Source organism: Ammospiza nelsoni, chromosome 1, assembly GCF_027579445.1.
Source record: "Ammospiza nelsoni isolate bAmmNel1 chromosome 1, bAmmNel1.pri, whole genome shotgun sequence".
NCBI classification, from domain to species: domain Eukaryota; kingdom Metazoa; phylum Chordata; class Aves; order Passeriformes; family Passerellidae; genus Ammospiza; species Ammospiza nelsoni.
In genome coordinates, this window is record NC_080633.1 from 59,551,540 (window position 1) to 59,566,829 (window position 15,290).

At 38.1% G+C, this 15,290-nt stretch overlaps 1 protein-coding gene across 8 annotated transcripts in view; it reads left to right on the forward strand.

Annotated features, from left to right (window-relative positions):
* Nucleotides 1-15,290, forward strand: part of RECK (reversion inducing cysteine rich protein with kazal motifs) — a 51,051-nt gene that overhangs the window by 21,081 nt on the left and 14,680 nt on the right. For 6 of the 8 annotated variants that reach the window (XR_009418648.1, XR_009418651.1, XR_009418650.1 and 3 more), the window contains exons 7-13: nucleotides 6,471-6,504; nucleotides 7,340-7,537; nucleotides 7,952-8,219; nucleotides 9,648-9,827; nucleotides 10,755-10,967; nucleotides 11,724-11,860; nucleotides 12,329-12,469. Coding sequence is in view for 5 of the 8 variants with exons in the window: in XM_059474743.1 (XP_059330726.1) it covers nucleotides 6,471-6,504; nucleotides 7,340-7,537; nucleotides 7,952-8,219; nucleotides 9,648-9,827; nucleotides 10,755-10,967; nucleotides 11,724-11,860; nucleotides 12,329-12,469 (1,171 nt within the window). In the remaining 3 variants the exon portion in view is untranslated. The remainder of the gene's footprint in view (nucleotides 1-6,470; nucleotides 6,505-7,339; nucleotides 7,538-7,951; nucleotides 8,220-9,647; nucleotides 9,828-10,754; nucleotides 10,968-11,723; nucleotides 11,861-12,328; nucleotides 12,470-15,290) is intronic. The other 2 variants (XM_059474760.1, XM_059474791.1) reach the window with 2 other exon arrangements.

Sequence of the window (15,290 nt, forward strand, 5' to 3'; positions counted from 1 at the left end):
ACCTCTCTGAATATTAAGAACTCCAGTTTTTACTTCATGTGTTCCAAATAAGACATATAAACTTCTCTAGTTAGTGAGAGCTTTACTGCAGCTGAGCACTATTAGCGTCTCCCAAGCAGTTGAAATGCAACTGAAAATGTCACCACTTATTTAGCCTATGCTCTTAAAACTACTTTTGATGCACAGTGGTGAACACTTGGTGTTCCTGGGTGGTTTAAAGGTAGTTTTGCTATCACAGATTTGAACACTCTAGCCTAATCTCACTTTGCAGCTTTTAAACATAGCAACTTAAAATGCAGTGCCTGCAGCTTCAAGTGGTGTAATGGGGATTCTGGAAAGTATTCACTCTGCTATGGTATTGATTTGTTTTTTTCCTTCTAGGGTCTTATGATCCAGCTTTTTGTTGAGATTTTAGTGAATGCTGACTATTAATTACTTCTGCTGAAAAATGCAGTCATCAGTTTTTAGCTCTTATCTAATTGTTTGTGTGGATTACTCCGAGACAACAGATGATAACTCAAGGAACTGTTTAGGACATTGTTTAGCTAAAGGTTCCTAAACAGTTTTAATGAACTCTTAAGTCACAGGACTGTGTGTGGCCTCTGGAAGTACAGCTTAATGAATTCAGGATGGACTCTGACCGTACACTACACATCGTAGATGATGTTATTGTCATCTGCTGGTGCTTTTTGTCTCTATTCTCTGCTGTTCAAAGAAGGTTGATAGAACACTCAATGATCTTGCCAAAATTTGAGTTCCAGTAAATTTTATACTACCTCACTGTGCAAGTGTTTTCAATTCTTTACTGGTTTACATAATAGAGGAAAATCTTGACCTTACTTGTTATTACTGCAAGTTTTTAAAGTTTTTAACAGGTGTTCACCATCATTTGACACTTCAGCTGATTCTACTAAACCTTAGTATGTTGTAACCTTCTGACTTTTATCTTCTCTCAATAAATTGCAAGATTAAATGAAGTCAAGGAGCGATCAAGAGGGTTTTCTTTTCTCTGCTTAACTGCACAGAGTTAAGCATTTTACTATTGTATTTGTTAACTGTAGGTAATACTTATAAATTAAGATGGCCTTAATTAGGTAAGATCTAGATTCAAATATTTGTCATAGTTAGGTTGCCCAGGACAATAGTACTGAAGTTATTTTTCTGCCAAAGTTAGTAGAATATAGATCCCATGATAATTTTTAGAGAGGAAAGTACTTTTTTTGTGGGTTTTTTTGCAAAATACTCCGAATTTCTGTTGTGAAAACAACAGCTTCACTCTTGCTTTTCATTCAAGACACAAGAGGCAGCCATTTAGAAAGAATGTGCTTATAATGTGAAAGCATGCTTCACAATGCAGAGGACTTCTTCCTTCAGCAAAATGTTCTGCTCTGTTTGTGTTGGGGTGTGTGCATTTTGGGGTTTTGAGCCGTTACCTGCAGCTGATGAGCTCCAAAAAGAGCGAAACCAGTTAGGTCCTGCAGTACTGGCTAAAATCTTCCTTCAGGGGAAAGTCTGGTGGGGAAGACTGAAAAATGTTCGCTGCTGCATAAACCTCAACACCTTTTCCAATTTCCATATCACCAAAAAGAAATCTTTGAGAGCCTTTACTTGAAGGTGTGCGTGGTTGTGGTGCTGGTGTCTGCCTGCCACTTTTCACTCCTTCTGCTTGTAGTCTCACGGGCTTTAATCACCAGGCTTGGAAACACCTGGCTTTAAAAAAAAGAGAAGTCTGAAAGATGGGACTTGTGCACAAGTAAAACAAATCATTGTATTTGTGGTTTAGAAATTTTGATATTGCCATCTTTGTTTGCTTAATTTAGTATTCAACACAAGTTAAAAATTGAGTATCAGACTGTGTGTGTACACAGTATTGCCTTTGTACCATCATTTTCCCAAATCCTGATGACTTAGTCATTCCTTTAAAGAGAACATACTTTTCTCCTCCTTTGGTTTCTGTGTTGATTGGCTGGTTTGGTTTTGTTTCTCCTTACCTATATCTGTCTTTTACCTTTTGCTTTATTTTCTGTGTCTTTCTTCATTGCCAATTCACTCAGAGATTCCAAAGAAACCTTGAGTGGGCAGAAAAGCTGGTGATCTTAGATATGAGTGCTAATTAAGTAGAGATGGATATGAACCTTGTGTTCTGAAAAGAAGCTGCAGTTAGTAATTCAAATCAGACTGACTGTCTAATGCTCTTAACAACTTTATTTATGTACACATGATTAGACACTAATTTTGAAATTTTTTTAAAGATTATCTCATATCTATGTAGCTGTACCCCTCACATGTTTTGAGGGGTATATCGTACATATAAACTGAACATTACCCAGACCTACCCAAAAAACAAAGTCAGCACCCTTAACTAGCATTCTAGTGGTGGCTACAGACACAATTTTGTGAAATATGGTGAATTGCTGTCACAACTCAGTCCAGCTGAATTTCTTCCCCTGCCTTACTCAGCTGCCATTTTTCCACACATATTCCCTCCCCTTCCTTGCCTTACTCTGCGTCTGGCAGGTCCTTCTAAAAGATGATATCTAAAAAATGCTTCTTCTATTGTGTTCTAACATAGTATCATACCTGTTGATATCACTGACTTAAATCCCAGCGGATGAGAAAAATGAGTTTTCATAGGGATTAGTGAGAAAGATCAGGTCATCACAAGGTGGTGGTGTAAAGGCATACACAAGACTATACAGCTGGGAACAGGGACAAGGTGGAAAAGGGAAGCCAGACCACTTCCTCTTAGCAGAAATGTGAGGATTATTACAGTGATTCAGCAGTCTGTGGAAATGTATTTTCAAAATACAGAAAGTATTAGGTTAGGATTTCCTGCATGTATAAAATTGGTGAAATCATAAAATTTGTGAAATCACTGTGAGAAGATAATTTTGTCTCAATTTGAGGCCTTTAGAGGAGGAATATTAGTAAATATTGTAATCTTCTCAACATTCTCCTTTCTTTGTGTCCTCTGAGCAGGGCAAGTGACACTATTATTCATTAACTGCTTTAGAATCACTTTTTTGTATCATTCGACTTCTAAATAACATGACAATTTTTATCTGAGGTTATTGCAGCATTAGAGTATGATTCTAAGTTTGTTTGTGCTAACAGTATGATCAAGTACTCGCTATAATCATTGCAGACAGACTTTAGACTTTCCAGCCGCCTGTGCTGTCCCAGTGCCTTAAATAATAAAGTTACAGTGTTCATTCTGCCTGGCTGGTTTGTGTGCCACTATGGGAATCCATAAAATCAGAGGATTTTGGGAAAGCTGCAAAAGGCAGGCCTCAGAGACAGCAGAACTGTGATTACAGCTAAGCAGTAGCCATAAGATTTGTTAGCAGAAAAATTATATAAGAAGTAGAAAAGTAAAGACAAATAGAACAATGATCAGTCTATTAGCACTTGGATAGAATAACTCCCTAAGCTGCAGAAAAGTATATCTAGCAAGATATTAGGAAGTTCTAAGCTTCTAATGGAGCTCTGTGCATTGTGTTTTAAGGCTTACAAGCAGGTCTTTTATTTGAAATAAGCAAGCATTGTTTTAACCAAAGCTACGTGTGCTTATAGTCCTTGGACAGAACTACTGCCAATATGCTTTTGCTTTGTGTGATTGGTCAAAAAACTTTTAAAGTAAGTTGTAACATTAAGTTCTTTGTCTGCTGTCTGGGTTGTGAGCTGCTGGCATTTTCCCATTGTCATAACCATGTAATGAGACTGATGCTGGAAAATACAACAGCTCCAGATGTGTTCCTTAGCAGTCCCGTCCTGTTTGTGATTTGTACAGAGACCCCTGGCCAGTGATATGCCACCTTCCAGTGCTCCATGCAGGGTAGCTCTGGAGAAGTCAAATTTCAGCAGCTTCTGAGGAGAGTCAGTTTAGGGGCAGTGTTGTTGTATGTGGCAGGTCCCATGGAAACTGTGTGGCCACATCAAAAATGGGCTTTTCTGGTAGTCTTTGCTTGGCATCTACAGTGAAGGATGTATGGTGCTACAAAAATGGCATTACTGTTTAGGCAGCAGTATAAATCTGCTCTTTACAGATGTAGGATGGTGACCCCACCTCTGTGTTCTTTCTCCATTAATTCTCTTGTCCCTCATCTTTGTTGCACAGATGGATGTGTAACAGGATTTGGTTTGTCTGTAGGAAAGAAGGAAACATCTAAAGTTAATCAGATGAAAATGTGCTGCTGGGATGAAGAATGTTGCTGTAAATTCATTGGAATCTGAGAAAAACAATGCAGTATCCATGCTCTTGGGAGAAAAGATCTAAAATACTGTAGGGGATGTTTTTGGCATAGAAAAAAAATGTCTGAATTGCTACTTTATGAAATCTAGGGCTTTGTTTTATGTAAGGCAGATTTTTGAATTTTTGTGTGAGGTGTACCAATAGATCTGTGCTTTATTTATGATCACTAGAATTATAAATAGTTGCTGTTTTTGGATAAATGACTTACACTTTCAAGTTAGATATGTGTTTATTCTCTTAGGGCCTTTTGTTGCCACATCTGCCGTGGCTTACCTAAGGTTTAAATTAATTTCTGAGTGCTAAGAGAAGGAATTTGATACTGCTCATTACAGTATTGGGACTGTCCTGTTTAAGATCTTGTGTTCAGAAGAAAGCAAGTAGAAAATACGAATTAAAAACATATTCCTACACACTAAGCAATATCTAAGTCAAAAGGAAAAATAAAATAATTAAGATAATTCTCGACATGTTTGTATTTTCGTCTGTTTACAGCAGTACAGAACTGCACAAAAATAGCCCCAGGATTATTTGGATACCCACTTCTCTGCAATGCAATGAATAACTAGTAACTAAGATAGATGAAGAATGGTGAACTACTGGGCTTGAACTAGGTCTGCATTTTGAGCTCTCTTCCTTGTCCTAGAGGTAGCAGCAAATCTGGTGCTTTCCTGTTTTGAAGCAAGACTTTAATCCCACATGATTTGGGATCAGTCTGATGGTGTTTCTGTTTTCTTCTCTAGATACTCTCTTCTGTGTAAAAAACCAATTTGTTTAATTACAGGGATAGGGGAAATGAAGATCAGGAATTTTATTGAGATGGGGATTATATTTTGTCACTATATTGATCAAGTATTTGATCAGGTTTTATAATTGGTGTTCTGAAAATTGTAGAGGTTAGATATTTCTAAATTCAAATTTCTCTTTTCTCACAATCATATAATTTTAGTCTTTGATAACAAGTAACTGCATTTTGGAATTTCAACCTCATGACTTCATCTTTTCATAGAGTTCCAGACAGCTTATATGCAGTACCTAATTTTTTTAACGGGAAATGTGCTTATTCAGTGTGGGGAAGACTGGGGGTTTTTTGGTAAGAGTTCAGCAGTCATGAGAGAGGGGATTCTGCCCCTCTACTCTGCTCTGGTGAGACCCACCTGGAGTGCTGCATCCAAGGCTGTATCTTCAGCATGGGAAAGATGTGGACTTGTTGGAATTAGTCCAGAGGAGAGCCACAAAGAGAGATGGAGGATGTCTCCTATGAAGACACCCTGAGAGAGCTGGGGTTGTTCAGTCTGGAGAATAGAAGGATCCTGGGAGACCTTATAGCACTTCCTGGTGTCCAAAGCGGGCCTACAAGAAAGCTGGAAATAAACTTTTTGGCAGGGCTTGTTGTGATAGAGCAAGAGTTAATTACTGTAAACTAAAAGAGGGTAGTTTCAAACTAGATACAAAGAATAAGATGTTTTTTATGATGAGGGCAGTGAGGCAGTGGCACAGGTTGCCCAGAGAAGCTGTTGCTGCCCCATCCCTGGAATGCTCAAGGCCAGGTTGGATGGGGCTCTGAGCAGCCTGGTCTAGTGGAAAATGTCCCTGCCTGTGGCAGGGGGTTGTGACTAGATGAGCTTTAAGGTTCCTTCCAACCCAAACCATTCCATGAGTGATCTGCAGATTAGAGACCTCTGAAACAAAGCAGGATGTGTGTGTTTCCCTCCTTCTGACATTTGAGATGTACATCCCCCAGCTGTGCCTTTTGGCTGCAGTTCGAGAGAGTTGGTTGCATGCGGTAGCTTTTGAGGTACATTGTCATGGAGTTATTTTGTTGAGACTTACTATTTGCATGCATCCATCTGCGCAGAATTTTTTTTCTACATGGAATCTTTAAAATTACTGTCCTTAAAAAAAAAAAAACCCTACATTTTGGGACACTCTATTATACCAGTTTACTCTGTTTCTAAGTTAGTCCAGGAAAATGTTCCCATTTACTTGTTTGCTTGAATATTTCTCTGTTTTATTATGACTACACACAGAACTTTGGTGACCCTTGATCTCTTAATTTCCTGGTTTCACTATCCTGTTTGTATAGTGGTTTTGTTTTAATGTAATCTAATTGAAGCAAATAATACCAAAAGTTTATTAGCTCATTATAACAAATGATTGGATACTTAAATATTTATTTGAAGTTTTCTGGCTTGTAACACTGCTTTTGTTTTGATTTCAGAATGCTCTCTTTAGTTGTATTAACAGAAATGAAAGTAAGTATGTAATGAATAGTTTATTTTGTTTTTCTTTTGTATTATTAATTTTTTCTCTAAACTATAAGAGATTATGTAGGTGAACATTTACACAAACATGTGGATTTCAGACCGATATAAGCAAAAGCCACAAGTAAATTGTCTTACTCAAGTAATAAAGGGATTTGGCTATTTATATAATTAATATCCGTTTTTAATTTGAGTATCTGTATTTATCTTTTCTGTCATCTTTTTCTTCTGCTTGTTCATTTGATGTGTGCTAAGTAGCAAAATTAAATGCACAGTTGAAATATTGAAGAACCATGCATTTTGTTGCCTGATATCTGTTTATATAAAATGAAATTGGTGTCTCAGAATTAATTCCAGTAGAAGCTGTTGTCAAGAAATACTGTATGTATTTAACAAAATAGCAAAAATGGGTGAATCACCAGTACCATCTGTCTGGGTTTTTTGAATTATACTACTCTCATATTTGTTTGTTTATTAGTAGCATTTCTCTGATAATTCAAGTATTGGACATGTCTGGTTACCTAAAATAAGAACAAAACAGTTGAAAATGAGATTCAGCTGGCTTGCTCATGTCTTGAGCTTGAGTTCAAGGCAGCTTTAATACTGACTTTTTTCTCCTGCCAGACAAACAAATGTAGTTTGGCTAGTTACAGATATTTCCAGTCATTCTGTAGACAGAGATTTTTCAACAGAGCATAGATTTTGTTCTTTTTTTTTTTTTCCTTTCATTTCCTTGGGCATCCTTGTGTGTCAGACTTGCTCATCTCTTCATTTCCCTGCGTAGGAACCCATAGATTTTCTGTTGTTTGTCTGTTTGCCTCCCCAGTGGGGTCGGTCTGTTGCAGTTACGCAGGTCACCACACAAACTGCCGGGAATATTGCCAAGCAATTTTTCGGACAGACTCCTCTCCTGGTCCGTCCCAAATTAAAGCAGTTGAAAATTACTGTGCATCTATCAGCCCTCAGCTTATACACTGCGTGAATAACTACACACAGTCGTATCCAATGAGAAACCCTACAGACAGTGAGTACAAGGAAATCCTTCTTTACTGAAAGAGCGTTATAGAATATACTGAAAATGTACTTCTTGTACATTTTATATAAAATGCATTATTGTAGAAGTCTATTGTATCAATTGTATTACTATCATTGTATGAATTTATATGATGATAACTTTTGGGTTTAGGTGCAATCATTATATGAATTTATATTATGATAATTTTTGGTTAGGTGCATTAATGATTTTTATTTACTTTACATTTTTACATATTGGCTTTGTAGTTTTTTTCCAGAGTTGATTCTATTTAGGAGAAGCAATGTTATTTGAGATTATTTGGAGGAGGAGGAGGCACCTTACAGCACTTTTATTTCTCAGGGCTGTTACGTTGTCCATCTTTAATGTTGTTTTGTGCTTGACTGTCAACTATTTTGTTAACAGGTTTGTATTGCTGTGATAGAGCAGAAGACTATGCGTGTCAGACTGCTTGTAAAAGAATTCTAATGTCAATGAAAACAGAGCTTGAAATTGTTGATGGACTTATAGAAGGCTGTAAAACCATGCCTCTTCCTCAGGACCCACTTTGGCAATGTTTTCTTGAGAGTTCAAGATCTGTTCATCCTGGAGTCACTGTGCACCCCCCACCTTCAACTGGCCTCGATGGAGCTAAGCTCCATTGCTGTTCTAAAGCAAATTCTTCCACATGTAGGTCAGTATTTCTCTAACCTCGCTTCCAGTTAGGAGTTTGTCTTGTTTCTGGCCTTTGCCTGAATCTTGCTGTGTACATCAAGTAGGAAGTTCTGGAATTTTTAGAAAAAATGCAGGTTCAGGTTACCAGATAGTAATCTGTTGAGTAATGTATTCTGTCCAATACTTTGTATCTCAAAACATACTGTTTTATAAGAGGAATCAACCTTTTCTTACATATCATACTAACTTATTATAGCAGACCCAGTAAGTTAATGAAACTTTTACCATACTTGTGCTCATAAACATTGCAGCCTGTGGTTAAGAGGTCTTAATGAGATGCTAAAGAGAGACAAAAGGACAATCAGCTCCACAAACTCTCAAGTGCCTGCTTGCTTCATGTTAAAACCTTGGCAGTATTCTTTCTAGATGCTCTTCTAGTTTTTGTCTGTGAAAAATAACATAGGTAATTTAGTAATTAAATAAGGGAACTAACTATTCTGACATTTAGAAAACCAAAGGTTTTCAGCAAATTGTTGCATGCTTACAAATTATTGAGGCATTTTTAGTCTAGAGTGGTTTTCTCTCCACTTTAAAAATAGATGGTGATTGCATTTTAAATCCATCAGTGTGTCTGAATAAGTGGCAAACATTTTTGACCTGTTACTTCCTTTTATATCAAAGTTTCCAGTAACAACATCTCATGAATGCAGCAGGATCTTTAACTGATTTAGTAGTAGAGGCCTCGAGTTACATTATTTCTTAGAACATTGTAGTATAGGATAGTTAAGAAAGTATCTTTTAGTTCCTTGCTTTGACAATGAGTTCCAAAATGGATCCTTCTATCAAGTTTTCAATAGGCAGGAGATCTAATAATACAGTGAAGTTCCACATCTTGGGATGGAAACTTTTGTCGTTTCTAGGACATTGCCAGGAACAATGAGAGCTGGGTATTGCTGATACCAGGAAACATCTCAAACGAAAGCAGCAAACAGTATCCTTGTTTCAAACATCAGGGCAAAAGAAGGAATGTATTTTGCTTGACAGTCATTTCTGTAGGAGGAGAAAGTGTGATTTGAAGCTGAAGAATGGAATTAGAAGTTGTTTATTGTGATGTCAACTTGGATTTATTACCAAAGTAGAATCAGCAGGGTTAGTTTTCATCTCAAAGTTGTAAGTTCAGGTTTCCGTTTGTTACATTTTTATTGGATATTGCAGTTCTATATCCTGAAGTCTTTCAGTCTTAGTAGCTTAAAGATGTCCTGACATGCTTGAGCAGAATGGGTTATTGGCTTTGAGCACTACATTTGGGTGCCCTTGGAGTCTTTGTGGGCTCTAGCACAATCCTCTGCAGTGAGCGGAGGCAGTGATGAAGCAAAGAAGTGATGGGCTATATCTGAATGGATGTTCTTTTAATTTTATTTTCTTCATCTCTGTTTTTTGTTTTCAGAGAGCTCTGCACTAAACTTTATAGCACGAGCTGGGGCAATTCACAGAGCTGGCAAGAATTTGATCGCTTTTGTGAGTATAATGCAGTTGAAGTTTCCATGTTGACCTGTTTAGCAGATGTACGAGAACCTTGTCAGCTGGGCTGTAGAAATCTTACTTACTGCACTAATTTTAATAACAGGTAGGAGAGAGACACTGAATGTTTTATAAAGGAATTCCTATCTTTGATTTCAAAAATAAAATGAAATATTTTTAAGACTTATTTTGAGATTGTATGTAGCTTTCTTTCTGCAAGTATGGTTTTAGTTTATTTGAAAATAAATAGTTTTTCTTTAGAATGAACTTTTGGAAATGTATTTAGCAACTCATGTAACAAAACTTACAAGAATAAAAGTTAACCCATGAACTTGTAAAATGTCACAGTGTATTACCTCTATGTATTCCTCTGCCTTACTGCATAGACAAGTAAGTCATGGTCACTGGAATGTTGTGTATTATAAATAAGCTTAAAGTACTTGTTGAATTTACATGTTACTCATTTTCAAAATTCCTTCTTTGCAGAGATATTTCTGTGGGTTTGTAGTCTGTAGGAAAAAAATATTTAAAAGTGGTGTCTAAAGTAATTGCCAGGTTACAGTTAGAGTTTAAAAAAACCCCTAAATTTTCTTAGCTATTAGAGATCTCTGGCTTTTTTTTTTTTTTTTTAATAGTATGTAGTGGTGTGAGTGTTAATAGGAGAATCCTAAGCCTGGCTAAATATAAATCATAAATCAACTTGCATTAGTGAGTCACCAAGAAACATTTACAGACATATTTGGGCTAAGATATTTGCTCTTAGGTCAACTTCAGGTGAGAAATACTAAAGTGATATTTGATCTAAGAGATAGAGGTGAGAAAGAAGTTTCAGCCTTGAGTCTTAAGGACCTTGTCTTCCTTAAAGACAGATTTCAAATTTATTGTGATCTTGCTTAACTGTGGGAGAGATTAACTGCTTGTATACTACAAAAAGCAAGCCATATGAAGGATGTAGAGTTCTTATGGTGGAAAGGGAAAATGTGTGATACTTTTTTTCTTTTATATATGCTATATCTTACCTTCTCCTTTTAAGACCAACAGAACTATTTAGAAGCTGCAATACTCAGTCAGACCAGGGAGCCATGAATGACATGAAGCTATGGGAAAAAGGGAGTATTAAGATGCCTTTCATAAATATTCCTGTGCTTGATATTAAAAAATGCCAACCAGAAATGTGGAAGGCAATTGCCTGCTCCCTGCAGATTAAACCTTGTCACAGCAAATCTAGAGGAAGTATTATCTGCAAGTAAGTACCATGGGGAAAACAAAAGCCATTTTAGAGGTTTTACTAAGGACTTTAATGAAAACTAAAAAGCTGTAGGACTGTGTTTGCTGTGTTAGGAAAACATGGCAAGGTAAACATGGACGGAATATGAAATTACATGGTGGCCATTGCTTGAATCTCCATCACTGTAAATTAAGATATCTGCCTGTTAATGAGATGGATGTGTATGCTTGCATTGTGAAGTGAAAGAAAAAACAGATGTGTTGCAGTTGTTTTTGGCTTTCCGTGGGGTCTTAAACCTTTCCTCTTTTTTGGTTTTGGGATCTACTGATGACTTTCAGCTGACAGAAAGATCTGAAAAAAAAAAAGTGGATTTTTTTTGTTTTAATAAATTTTGAAAGTAGGTGATTGAGTAGAAAAAAGAGCAGTTAATAGTGCATGTAGTTAGGTAGAGTTCAACCCATATTAGAAATTGGTAAATAAAGGAAGTGCTTGGTCTTGGAAGATACATGCATATCATGCCATAGAAAATGAAGATCACCAAGCCCAAAGTCAAAAAGGAGTAGTACAAGCAGTAGTTTCTGTCTTTGTGTCACAGATTTGTTCCTTCCTCCTATGTAAAATGTAGCATATACATATATATGTAAACACTCTGCTGTGAGGCATATTGGGAAAGTTGTGTATTCAGGGAAGGTAATAACATAGAAATCTTTTTCATATAAGCCCTTTTTTCTTCAAGTAGTCTTCATGAAGTTCTGTCTGTTTATTTATCTGTAGATCAGATTGTGTGGAAATATTGAAGAAGTGTGGAGATCATAATAAATTCCCTGAAGGCCACTCAGCTGAGAGTATTTGTGAGCTCTTATCTCCCACCGACGACTTGGAGAACTGTATACCCTTGGATACTTACCTAAGTACTAACATACCTATGCAGCAAAGTTAGAAACCAGGATACTTTGACGGCTTGTCATTACTTTTCTTTTTTTAATAATCTTAATTATTTAAGAAAATTGTATTGAATTTGAGGCATTTTATTTAGTGTATTAGAGAAAATTCAAATTTTCAAATCACCATCGTTCACTGCTTCCAATCCTTCTTGTATTGGGCATATGTGACAAGAAAATTATTGGGCAGACAAGATAAAGGAAATATATTTTGCATGTGGAGGTTCATCTGGGTCATTATTTCCAGGAATGAGGATTAAACTATTAAAATAAGTTAACTATGTGGTCATATCATGCTTCTATATCTATAATTAAAGTTAAAAAAATTCACAGAATTGTCAAAAATATTATTTTACTGGATGTACGAAATGCCATGCTTTGCTGAAGAAACATAAACCTTATTTAAATCAGTGTAGATGATGTGTATTGTATTTTCAGGCCCAAGTTCTTTAGGTAACATTGTGGAAGATGTCACACATCCATGTAATCCAAATCCGTGTGCAGCTAATCAGCTGTGTGAAGTAAATAGAAAAGGATGTCAATCTGGAGAGCTGTGTCTTCCATATTTGTGTGTGCCAGGTAAGGTTTTTGAGGCTTCCCTTTACTGAATTTTGCAGGTAAAGGTGTCACTGAAATGTTGTTGAAGGTTTTGAAGTGCTCTGCTGTGCCATGGTTCAACCCAGCTGACACCTGAGTACCACACACCGCTCACTCACTCCCCCTCTGGCCTGGGCAGGAACAGTTTAGTCACTGAAATAGAGTTAATAATAGTAATTGTGATGGTGCTGATGATGAAAAGGGAGATAACAAAAAGAGAGGGATACAACCCACAGGAACCAAGAGGTGCACAGTGCCACAGCTCCCCTCCCACTGACCCAGCACCCAGCCCTTCCCACCAAAGACGTCTGGACATGCAGCCAGTGGCATTTCTGCTTCTGCTCCCTTCAGTGACACTTGTAATGTGGGTGCACCTCACCAGAACGACACTTACGGTTACTTGGAAACTGATGGTTTAGAACACTGGTGTTGTCTAACCTCAGCACCATGTGTAAATGTGAGCTGACTGGGGAGAGAGCCTCATGCAGGATAAGTTTCAAATTTTCATAACCCTAACTTTGAAATGACAGGGTTGGGTGGTGTCAGTAAGAAAGATCAAACCTACAAAAAGGAAGTGTGAGACTCTGCAATGTCCAACTTCTACAACCCCTTCATTGTCCTGCCCTAGGCACTGGTAGTACTTGCCACAGTTTTCCCCTTTCCTTTAAAGCAGCAGGTGTCAGTGACATGAGGGGTCAGCTGTGGTTCTTGAAGCAGAGCAGAAAGTGTGCCTTTGGTGACCACTAGAACATGTGTGTGACTGAGCAAGTGAGAGCAGCACTGATTTTTACACTGGATTGTGTGGAGCAGCCTCCTTTCTAGAGGAGGTGATGGAGACATTGCCATAGCTGTCTCACATCAGTTCCCTGAGCCTCTGTTCTTCCAGCAGTTCTATGGCTGATCAGCACTTTCCCCAGTGTTCCTAGTTAAAAAAGAAAGCTGGATTTTGCTTCACTCATATATCTGCTCTACTTGAGCTCTTTTAAAAGTGAGGATAGACTTCAGCTCATTATTTGTGTGAGCCTAGGGCCATTGTTTTGGTTGTGCTTCTATGACCCTTACAAATATTTTTGTTTTCCTGGAAAGCTGAGCCTTATTACTATAGAGGTTGTATTGTCTTCACTTGCTGCAAAAGTCATTCAAAGTCATCTGAAAACAAGCTCTGAATACAGAGCTTTCAAAGAGACAATTTGCTTCCACTGAAGGTTGGAAAGTGACTTTTATGTTTTAATTCAGTCTTTTTATTGGCTGAAAGTTTCAAGGGTTTTGTTGCAATTCACCCCTTGTAGGGTTATTTCAATCTATTTATTTTATTATTTGTCCAGGGTTGACGATATGATGCTTTTACCCCCAATCGTCTCGTTCTGTTATGCTGAATAATAAGTTTTGCACCTTTAAGACTTGTTGCAGAGAGTGAAGGAGGGAGAGAAGCGCACAGCTTATTTTTTCCAGACACTGCTCTCACTCCTCCACGTTCCTGCTCCTGGACTGTGTTGTCTGTGGATGGACAGACAGCAAGACAGAGCTCTTGGCTTTTTGTTAGTTTTAGGTAGCTGAGGCAAGGAAGTTTCCTGGACTGTGGTTTTTTCCATTTTCTTCGGACCTCTTGAAACCTGCTCTGGACCGAACACCCACCAGAGCACTGACAGCTGCACCTGTGGCCCACCCGGGCCAGGCCTGGCCTGAGACATTCCCAGCACCAGAGGGACTGATCAGAGACTGAGTGAGCTGAGCTGCAACCCGGGGACGGGGTTTTCTCAGTTTGTCATCTCTTTTGGAGCGGCAAGGGGTTTTATTGGTTAATATTGTTTAATAAACAGTTTTTTTCCTCTTTTCTCCAAGGAAATATTTTCTCCCGGACCAGCTGGGGGGAGGGGCCGATTGAATTTTGCTACTGGAGCCCCTTTGGGGATTCTCTCCCAAATTTGCTCTGAACCAGAACACATACATCTATTGGCACCCAACGTGGGGCTCGAGAAGGTGGAAAAAAGCTCTATTGATTGTGTGTTGGTTGTGCTCGCTCTCTAATGAGTTAAAGCAGTCAGTAGCCATGCTGCTTGAATTTGTAATGTGTCTTGGGGTGGAGGCCTTCATGTGATTCTGGTCTCTAGACCTTTTTGAGGTTTCAATACCTTTCTGGTCACTAGGATTATTGTCCATAACGTGTAATTTTTACGGTAGAGGGGCACAAATTGGAATAGGTGTTGTGCTGGCCTTGGTGATAATGATTTACAGGGCGTTTACAAAGATACTGGCGTCTGTTTACAATATTTATGATTTATGGTTCATTCGTCTACCCTGCATCCCAGTTCCAGTAGTATGTTTTGGGAATTTATTAGTGATTGCACCCAGTTTGTTAGAGGAGCCGGGAATAAGGCTTTCCAGCCTTTCCTTTCCTTCTTCTCCTTTGAATCTGTTATGTCACTTTTTGAGAATGTTCAGTTTCCCCTGAATGTTAGAGACCATCTTTCTGGTATTAAATCTGGTATTAAATCTTCCTCTATATGGTCTGCAGCTTTTCTAGCATGAGGGCTGAGATATCCAGAGGAGTTGGTGAGACCCCTGACCCAGAAGCAGATGCAGGCATGAAAAATCCTGAGTGGTGTGGAGAATGGGAAAATATAGGCCAAACCCTAAAGGAATTTTCTGATCCTGTAGAGTGGGATTTTCCACGGGAATAAATTCAGAACCCAGCTGAGGTGGGGAAATACCTAAAAGAGAAGTGCCATGACAATTCTAAGGAGAAAAGGCTAATTGCAATAAGCTGGGCCCTGGCCTATGCTTATCACATTCTGTTAGATAC